We start from the raw sequence: 10489 nt of genomic DNA, 5'->3' as shown, positions 1-10489 counted from the left end.
CGTACTACAACAAAACAAATATGGCCAAACCAAAAAACTTTTCCAAATCACCAAAATAAAGCCATAAAAGAAATGTAACAGTGATCATAGGAACTGTGACCGAAATTCCACAATAAGCGACATAATCAACATTTATCACCAAACCCTGTAGCCATAGCTGGCTGCATGAGTCACTCCACAACAACAGAAGCTGTGAACGAGAAAACGCGCATAAGCTGAAATTCCACCAAATAACGATGTTGATAACGTACACGTGGTATGAACATAAGCCCTACTGCACGCACTCCGTGCATGTGCAGCCCCAGTGGCCTAATGGATGACGCACTGGCCTCCTAAGCCAGGATTGTGAGTAAAAACTAGAATTTTGTAACATGTATGTTGGTACGTACGGTGCAAAATAAATTCAACATACATACAAAAAGAATGAGAATCACTGGTTCGATACCCGGCCATGGCTAACATCATTGACGAATGATAATCTCAACAGGTCCTGGGGACACCCCCTTCAGAAACCCGCACTGACCAGCGTGGTGAAGTATGGTCAAATAACCCACACGACCGTTCTCTAGCAGTAGACTGAAAATAGGGCTGTAAAAGTACACATCTTGTTGTACTGGGTTTAACTGAGAGCTATATGAAACTGTTATTGTCGACTTGTAGTGATGTCATTTAATCAGGAATGCGTCATTATTTTCAGAATGGTCCTGTATTGGGATACTTTACCATTTACAAGGATTTGCTTTTGCTTTTTATGGCGGAAATTGGTGTTTCCGGAGGAAAAGCACAGTTTATCACGTCAGCAGATTTCCTGCATTGGTTTGACAACCTTGAAATTGACTTCTCTCAAAGCACATGGGGGAAACTGTGGCACCTGTATTGTACATCAAATAAGCACACTTGAATGGATCTTTTGACGAAGTTCTATGACATTACCTTCTGAAGGCCGTTCTCAGACATGGTGCGATGCACTTTGCTGAATGTCAAATTAATGTTTTTGTTGCATATTCTAAACAGGCGATTGAACAGGCCTATTGTAAAAGTGACGGCTCCATGTCTTCCAGGAAGCGAGTCATAACTATGAAATAAGTGCATTGAGATCGGTGAGGTGGAGATTTCACATTAAAACGCAGTTTTTCTAGTTCTTGTTATTCTGAGGAATCTATAGATAGATTACTCTATAGGTCAACCGAGGGGTGGCGGTGGCTATGCGTGCGTGTAATCCAGCACTGTGGGGGCGATGATTTGCGGATTGAACAAATATTGTGAAACTCCCTTCTCGTGCTTATACCTTGGCTTGACAGGAGAAGGCAGTACAGCAAAAAATGTGGACTCCACTTGCCCCGTCGCATTTGAGGCTTTGTCCGGGTGCTCCATTCCCCCCCCCCCCCCCACACATTTAAACTCATGAATTAGCTGATAATACCTTAATATGTAGAGGACCGCAGGGCTTGGGCAACTGTTGGCGCCGGCTCATCGCGTGTCTGCCTTTCTGCTTGTCTGTGGTTCATCGTGCCTCTGAGGCCGTTCTCTCTTCAAGAGTGAGCGAACACTGTTGTTAAGATAAATTAATAGCAACTCAAAACACTTTAAATGGACCCCCCCCCCCGCCGCCCCAGTGGGAGCTCTTTTTGTGCGGCACAATGTGTCCGCGTGTGCCAGTAGCGAGTTTGGTCGTTGCATTTGACGGCACTTCACTGGCACCGCGTTGTCTCTTCGTGGCAATTGCGTCTTGCCATTTCTGGCCTCGCGGTTTTAATAGAGGGGCTTTTTTTAAAAAGTGGCCGCTGGAAAGCGATACGCGGGCGAGTGACGCAGGCGCGTGGTCCGCTCAATCCTGATGGAAATAGCAGAGCTGAACCAACGTTGGTCCTGCGGGTGGGTGGTTGTGGGTGGTGGAGAGGGGTGTGCGTGCCTGTGTTCAGTTCAGTTCCATTTATTTTGGTATAGCCCTGTGAGCCATTCGGCTCTTGAATCGGGTGCAACCGCAACAAACAAAAAAACACGAACAAGAAAAACATCTTAAAGTGACTATGTGTGAGACTGTGCAAACATAACATCCATGGGAAAAAAAAAAACATCAAAATATTCCTGAAAAAGCACCGTAGACCAACGCTGTGTGCAAAAAAATCCCAGTGGGATGCAAGTCAATCAACAACAACAACAACCACAAGACAACTTACTGTAGATTAAGGCCATCAGTCTAACTCCGTACTACAACAAATCCAGGCTCAAACCTGACGAGCCTGTAACATGTGTTCCTCCTCCACCACGGCTGTTTGGTATGTCCGTCGTAGATGCGTGCGTGTGTGTGTTGGGGAACGTGGGGGGGGGGGGGGGGACTGGAGGGAGGGTTGGTGTAGTCGACCTGGTATGGAGGCGGGGGCTTTTGAGCAGCCAATTTTAATCACGACTCGTGTTCCCACGCCTCCTCAAGCCATCGTCTTCAAAACGACTTAATACGCACTCTGCTACCTGCGTATACTCCTCCTCCTCGAGTCTGCAGTGGTCGTGCCCAGCAATGCGTTGCCCTGCGAAGCACGGTGCCGTCCTCGGTCTGGTGGCTGCGCTCTTAACCCTGGCTCCGCTCGGAGCCGAAGAATCCCAGCCACGAAGATTGAGTCCTGCAGCAGCGGCAGGCGTCCGCCGGAGACCTCTGAGTGCTGCCCTCGCTGCCTCTGCCCTGCGCTCATTGAACCAGACTACCGTTGCGGGGAACCAGCCTGGACCCGTCCTCAGCCTGTCTGAGCTCAGAGCCGCCTTCCCTCGTCTTCACCGAGACGTCTACGAGCTCAAAGTCGCGGTACGATTACAGCCGTTGCCCGTGGCGTGTTGTTGAGAGATGACCCTGTGGCTGCAGGCGTCATTTGCCAACAGATATATTATATACAATGTGATGCATTTGTCGAGTCGTACAAATCACGCGGAATGCGTCCCACCACGTCAGTTCTCGGAAAGCTCGTCAGAAATTAGCCTGGATAGAGTTTGGATTTGTGATCGCAACGAACACCAGGTTGTCATTGGCGGCGACGGGGCTTTGCTTTCTGGTGGTCAGCATCAATAATTTGTTGTACTACACTTCTATGCCCACCACGTCTATAATCCGTACTGACCAGCGTTCGAAAGTATGGTCAGACAATAACGACCACGATAGTGGATTGACAAAACGGCTCTACATGGTGCACATTGTTTCACATGTGCTTCACCGGGTCTCCAGATTTTTTTCTTGACGCTTCTTTATTGGGATATTCGGCAAATTCATGAACGGATATGTTGTTATATATCGGAGCAAATCGGAGTATCCAGAGAAAACCGATTATGTACACGAATGTGATAACAAGAATAGCTCTGCTACACAGATGGGTTAACGAACCTACTTGCCGTACTTTCATACCCTGGCCCTAGCTGGTTTTAATAAGAGTTAAACAAATCTCGACCAACACGTTCCACCAAAGGGCTGGATCACAAACGTGTCACCACACGCCATACAATCAACACGGGCTAATATTTTTTTGCAAATGTAGGTAACTTGTTTTTTCCAAAACGTGTGAAAAGCCATGTGTTAATTGAAAAACGTGGTCAAAGTTTGTAATTACATTAATTATGAAACCCGATTTCATGTGTAAGCGTTCAATTCTACGCATATATTTAATGACGTGTTATTATTGCTAACGACCCATATCTTTTACCCCCATTAGGCGACATTTTAAAATGTTTAACAACTCAACTATGGTCACGTTTCTACTTTGACCAGCAATACACTAAATAATTGTATCGCTATTTATCAAGGAAAGCTAGATAAATAAATGCCATTTAAGATGTCTTACATGCGGATGTTTGACCAATTCCTTTAACGTGTGTTTGACTTAACGTGTGTTTGACTTAACTTGGGAAACCGAAGAAAACCCACCACTCATCCGAAGTAATGACACTCAAATCTCCACATTTGTGGCTTCACTAAAAATGTTCTGTATTGTCTCCTGGACCAGTTCAGTACACAAGCCTACACACACCCAGTATTCTTAGATTCCGTGTCGTTGCTGCTGGCCACGCTTATATTAGAGATGCTGTCAAAAGGTCAACCGCCTGTGGCGAGGTGCCTAATTTTAACTTCAATAAACGGAGCTGTGTGGGGATGAAATTAAATCCCTCTCTTCAACACCCACTGCCTCGGTGCGACTTAGATTACATGCAGTGAAAGTTGGCGAGGGACATGACCCTTAGAGGGAACCTAACCAGTAAGTACAAAGCCAGAGCAAGATAAGATGTTCTATTGGTGTGGGTTATTTATTCTGTAAAGAAACAAGTTGTGAAAAAGAACGCACAGGCATGGATTATGGAATGCTTTCTAACACGTCTTTGTTCTCTGAAGCATTTAATTAGAAGCACACAATACGGCAGGTAGCTGCAAGTACATAGTCCTTAGGTTGTGTCTCCAAGATTGGGGCATCCATTTGGTCTGTTTTTAATAGGCAGAGTTTCTAATACCAAACAGCTGCATATATATTTTTACTAGATTGATCATACCCACCCACTCCCATTGGAGATGGACAGAGAAAATGTATACAGTACAACTGAAGTTGGTAATTATAAAAATAGAGAAAAGTCTGTCTCTCCACGTAAAATTAAATATATTTAGCCCAATAACTATGGATATTTTGGGCAAGGGCTAACACTACCCATTATCCTGTTATATTCCAAATTTGCAAATTTACCCTATCTCATCATGAAATTACTATACCACCAATTGCAGCTTAAATTTTAACTGAATATTTTAAGAATAGGTGGCATGTGACTCGTAACCTTAGCCATAATATGATGAATGTGGTGTGCAGATTGCGGAAATATTTTCCGGGTCACCGAAATTAAGCCTTGGTTTGACTCTGTATCATGAAAGGTAGGGGTGCAGCCATGGGTGGAGTTTGCGGTGGGGGGCGGCACGTGGGGGGCAGTGCCCCCGCAAAAATGGACACCTTTACTAATTTATTTTCAGTAGTTTACAATTAAGATAAAAATATAAATACATTATTTATATGCACCCATGATTGTTAATGTGAGGAACAAAGCGAACACCTTCCCCATGTCCGAAATTAGTATTTCGTTGAAATATCTCAGGAAAACTACATTTAATGATGTTTGTATTTATTAAGCTTGACATTTCTTGACTGCCTCCCACCCAACGCCTTGGGAAATGACTAGATCCCCCTCTTAACTTTACGCCATCAGTCCCAACATTGTCTCCAAAATTCATTAATTCGCCACCCCCCTTCTTCTCCTTCTCATCGCAGTTCCGTCTCTTCAGGGACGACGCTCAGCGTCGCCTCGAGTCTCTGGGGGCCGCTCACGAGAACCTCACCACGTCTTCCGTCGCCAGCCGCGACCTGGAGGCACAGGTGCGTGAGTTCAAGAGAAGCGCACGCAAGCAGGCCACGGACTGGGAGCTGCGCCTGTCGGCCCTCGAGGCCGTCTTGGACGGGGTGCAGCGTCGAATGTCAGCTGAGGGCGCCCAGGCCGTAGCGCGTCTCGCCAACGCCACGGCCGAGCTACGGAATGCCGGGGTCGCGGCGCGCACTGAGGAGGCGGGCGCTTTGCGGCGTGCGTTGGACGCGCTGGAGAGGCAGGGACGTGCTCGCGACATGCGACTCCAGACGCTGGAGCGGGCGGTGAACGAGTCTCTGACGGCCAGAGGCGGGGGCAGAAGGAAGGCTGGAGGAGGGGGAAGAAGGGGGACGGCGAAGGGGACCCATCGCGGAGAGCCGAGGAGACACGTCGGCGGTGAGATCTCTGGTGGGACAGCGGTGCGGCCGCTATGGGTTTCGTGGTTGTCAGCGCACCCCCAAAATGTGTTAAATATGGCTTAGAGACACCGAAAAGAATATTATATTTGAGTCTGTATTTTCCTCCGGCCAACAAGGTGACATAATTGCTGATTGTGCTGATGACGAAACCTTTATATACTATACACCGTAGCCCACGAACAATAGGCACAGTAATGAGTCAGTAGCCAGTACTTTGTCATTTTTGTGCAGGACAATTCCACTTAGCTGTGATGATGTTGAGGGGCGAACTTCGTGAATTCTATCTGCAGCCTACCCAATAACCACCAGTAACCATAAGTGAGTAGCACACCCCCAACCATCATAAGTGTGGCTCCACCTCTAGTGGAGGGCTCTTGATGTGCCCGTGTGTTGGCAGTGGGGGTTCCAGTTATGAACAATTATTGAGATCGCTGGGTGGCTCAGAAGTCAGAGCACTGAGCTGGCATCGCCAAGATCCCGGGTTTGAATCCAGGCAGCCACCTGTAATTAAACCAACTCAAGTGTAGTGAGTTGAAGCTCTTGGTTAGGTCACTAACGACTCTACAAAAATAGTATATTAAAGTTGGCCAAATTGCAGCTAGCTGTGAGAATTAAACATATTGGTTTTCTTGCAATGCGACAAACATTATCCTTAGTGTCGTAGCAGGTGAGAACTGAGGGACCTGAAGGTAACACTTCCATTGGACACTTCTGTAACATGAAGGGTTGCACTGCGCCTGTGACACCCAAATATATAGTTTGCCTCATGATATGACACGGATAGCAATCCAGATAAAATTGAGGGATTAAAAAATACTGTAATAATGCACTTCGTTTACCCAGTAAAGCCTCACTCCGTCAACATATTTTCTGCTAGGTTTCTGCATTAGTATTTTGGGCCAGTTCTTTGTGGGAGGAACTGTTTGTGGCTCGTGGGAGGAAAACGAAGTCAGTCTGTAAGTTAGAGTAATTAAGTGTCATTTTCATTTTGTCGAGTTGAAAATAGGCTTATTTTCACCACAAGGAAGAAACTATATATGTTATTGATGATGAATTATGTACGACTTAGATAAAAAAAAATACCAAAATCTTTCACAATTAATGATAGTAACGGAGTGATGGGCTGCTTGGCAGTATAATATATGTGACCAGGTGACGTAGTGCAATACCTCTTTTAAGGTGTTTCAGATCAATTGGCAAAGCTCTCAAATATACATGCGGCGCAATTACACCAGGACTCACAGACCAGAGGGGTGAAATTTACCAATTAAATGACTTACATCAGGGCCCATGACGAACGCACTATGACACCGTCAGTCATACTAGTGATTGCATCGACAGTAACAACGGAGTTGCTGTCATAAGGTATGTGCCTTCATAGGTGCTTGCCAACGGCACTTGCCCCAATAGTATGTTAAGGCTATACGGGGGATGTTTGTCTGTGTTATGTGCTGCAGTGTGTAACGTGAAGGCCGCCCTGCGCTTCCCCGCCGCCTCCGTGTCCAGCGCGGCCTCGTTCCGCAAGGGCCTTTCGTCGCCGCTGAGCGCCTTCACCGCCTGCTTCTGGCTGCGCACGAGCGCCGGCTACGTGGGCACCGTGCTGTCTTACGCCACGGAGGACAACGACAACAAGCTAGTGCTGTATGGCCGCGCCGAGGGGGAGGGCCGTCTCCAGCTGGTCATCGGCGACCCCGAATACCGCGAGCTGCCGGCAGCCGCCCTGCTCGACGGCGGCTGGCACCACGCTTGCGTCATGTGGTCCTCGGCCGAGGGGCGCTACGCCTACTACGTGGACCGCAGGCTGGCCGCCGCGGGGTCGGGGTTCAGGCGCGGCTACGCCGTGGCATCGGGCGGCTCGCTGATGTTAGGCCAGGAGCAGGACGCCATGGGTGGTGGCTTCGAGAGGCACGAGGCGTTCGTGGGATCGCTGGCCGGGTTCGCGCTGTGGACGCGCAGCCTGGCGCCTGGGGAGGTGTCGGCGCTCGCCAGGGGTGGACAGCTGCCGATGGAAGGGGTGGCGCTCACGTTCAGTGACCTGGGAAAGCTCTCGGGCGATGCCAAGCTGGTGCAGTGTGACTGCTTGGATGACTGCTGAGGACACCAGAGGGGCGTGGGTTAGGTTGGCGCTGAAAATGAAGCAGAATGGGGCCTTTTCTACAATGTCACCACGGCTATGGAATCTGCTTCCTGATCATATAGCTTCCTGTGCAAATGTATCGCAGTTTAAGAGGTTGAAACGTCACCTGTTTCATATATATTAAGGGTACAATGATGCCACTATACATGATTTGTTCTGTGTTCGTTTTATTATAATATACTCCAGTGTATAAAACGTTGCTGATTGTGTTTGAACAATGTTGTGACAAAGTTTGTGTGTGCTACTACCTTTGTGCAGTGCTCTGTTCAATTGTGTTTCTTAATTATTATTGGCACTTCAGGGCTTGTTCAATAGTTGTGTGTAGCACAACATCAAGGAATATATGTTGATGATCCAAATTAGACTTGCCACTGGGGTCCCCGAGGTGAGGCTGTCTCAGGTCAATGAAATCAGTAACATGAGATATGATATAAGGCGCTTTGAGATGCTGTGGCATTTAATTGCTGTATAAATATATATGTTTAACCTTATATTCTTGGTTCTTTCGGTAAAGTCACGTAGAAGGGGAACAATAAAATAAAAAAATAAAAAATATATAAAACAATAAAATTCTCACGACGTTTCGACTGCAACACAAGCAATCATCATCAGGTGTGGAAACCTGATGCTGTGGTTTTCACACCTGATGATGATTGCTTGTGTTGCAGTCGAAACGTCGTGATAATTGTATTGTGTTATATATGTATATTTATTGTTTCCCTTCTACGTGACTTTACCGAAAGAACCAAGAATATTAATCCCTGCAGTCACGAAAGCTTAAATCAAAATTTTAAACCTTATTAAATGGTAATGGATATCTGCACCAGTCTGAAGCTCGGCTGATGGTAAATGGCCGCAGTGTACTAACCACTGTGCCGCCACTCTTCCCACTGTGATCCGAAGTGTGTGACATAAATAATCTGGCGTAAAAAAAGTACATGAGTCGTTTTTTCAGACGTGTTTTTTCCCGTTCCAGGACTGCAAACGTGTATTTCATATACCTATGTATTCATTGCTAGATGTAAATACCTATTCTCATAGCATTGGATCCCAAAGGATAATTTCGTCTCTTACAAGCAGGACTTGCCAGACCGACCCACTTGAACTTTTTGCATCATCGTCTGGTCAAAATCGTCCAAGAGAATTCTGCTTACATAGACCATTAAGTGCACCTACAGCTCTTGGTCAGTGCGCTGATCGATGAAGGCTTCTTTACGTCATGTTGGTCATTGGAATGTTTGACCATATTTAACCATGCTGGTCACTGCGGGTTGGTCAAGGTGGCGTTTGGAGACAGGGGTCCAGGACCAGTGCAGATATCTGCTGTTTGCCGAAACCAAGAATCAAATTCGGATAACTGGGCTGAGGGAGCAGTGCATAAACCACCGCACCACTGTTCCTCTATTAATACAACAAAAGTTGAACTTTAAAATAACTGTAAATTTGGAAGACAATAAGATATATTGTTTAAGATTTTTTTTTTTGGGGGGGGGGGGGGGGAGCCATGACTGATACAATTATTGAGAAATTATAAAGAAGTCGTGTAAGAAAGGTTCAAGTAAAGACAATTGAACAAAACATAGAGAAAAAGATGAAGGTCGTGCACTTACACTTAAACAGACACCGGGTAAAATTAATTTGCGTACCATATTTGTATAGTATGGTAAGGAGGGATGGGGCAATGGTACGGTGGCTAACGCACCGGCATATTAACCCAGAGACGTGAGTTTGATTCCCAGCTACGATGGCAATTCATATTTGGACGTATCCATTTCACTGAACAGGCATGATGGCCTAACGACCTCCACACCTGACACAGCAAAGGGAGGCCCTCATCCAGAAATGAATTGACAAAAGACTCGTATCGTCTATGCTTAAAGTTCGAGCGCAAAAAATATTTGCGTTAATGGAAACCATGCTTGCAGAAAATAGCTTTTGCAATTCCATGGATATATTTAATCAGACTCTGAAATTAATATATTGACTATATATTCATGTATTTTTGTGCCAGACTGTCAATGTAATTCACAATAACCGTCCACAATAAAAACATTTTCATTAGTTTGGAGCACAGGCTTATCATGTGTTAATACCTACAGTGTTCATGACAATGCATTGAACGACGAGGCAATTTGACCTTGTCTGTACATGCTATCATGTATTTATTGAATTTTTCCAATTGTATTTGTATGCATAGTCAACACAATGAATGTAATGTGTGCGTAAACCTTTGTTCTGAATATATATTCAACAAGTGTTAATTGCTGGAGCTTGGTATTCATTTTATGTATTTTTTTAGGTAGAGGTTTTTTGCGTTGCACCCATTTTTTTATTATCAGACCATGGTATAGGGGCAGTGATAGGCAACCAACACGAGTTAGTGGTCCACATGATCAGCCCTCCTCACCCCAGTGTGTCGCAAGCTTGAAATCGTGCTTGTGCATTTGCAGTGAGTCCAACTGAGTCACAGACGTTATTCTTCAGAGGCAACACATTTATTGTAACACGTATATAAAAAGGGGTAACTGCCCCTTTACCAGTTACAGCCTGGGGTAGT

The 10489-nt window shown here is 45.9% G+C and overlaps 1 protein-coding gene across 1 annotated transcript; it reads left to right on the top strand.

The window, feature by feature from the left end:
- Nucleotides 1-2358: 2358 nt before the first annotated feature.
- On the top strand, nucleotides 2359-10188 carry LOC116946050 (uncharacterized). The gene is made up of 3 exons (XM_032960884.2): nucleotides 2359-2800; nucleotides 5286-5772; nucleotides 7253-10188. The coding sequence occupies exons 1-3, from the start codon at nucleotides 2519-2521 to the stop codon at nucleotides 7888-7890; spliced, it is 1407 nt and encodes a 468-aa protein (XP_032816775.2). The 5' UTR covers nucleotides 2359-2518; the 3' UTR covers nucleotides 7891-10188.
- The last annotated feature ends 301 nt before the right edge of the window (nucleotides 10189-10489 follow it).

This window comes from Petromyzon marinus, chromosome 26 (assembly GCF_048934315.1).
Source record: "Petromyzon marinus isolate PM22_M1 ecotype Great Lakes invasive population chromosome 26, UKy_Petmar_22M1.pri1.0, whole genome shotgun sequence".
NCBI lineage: Eukaryota > Metazoa > Chordata > Hyperoartia > Petromyzontiformes > Petromyzontidae > Petromyzon > Petromyzon marinus.
Note: the sequence above shows the minus strand (reverse complement) of the source record. Positions and strands in the feature narration are given on the sequence as shown.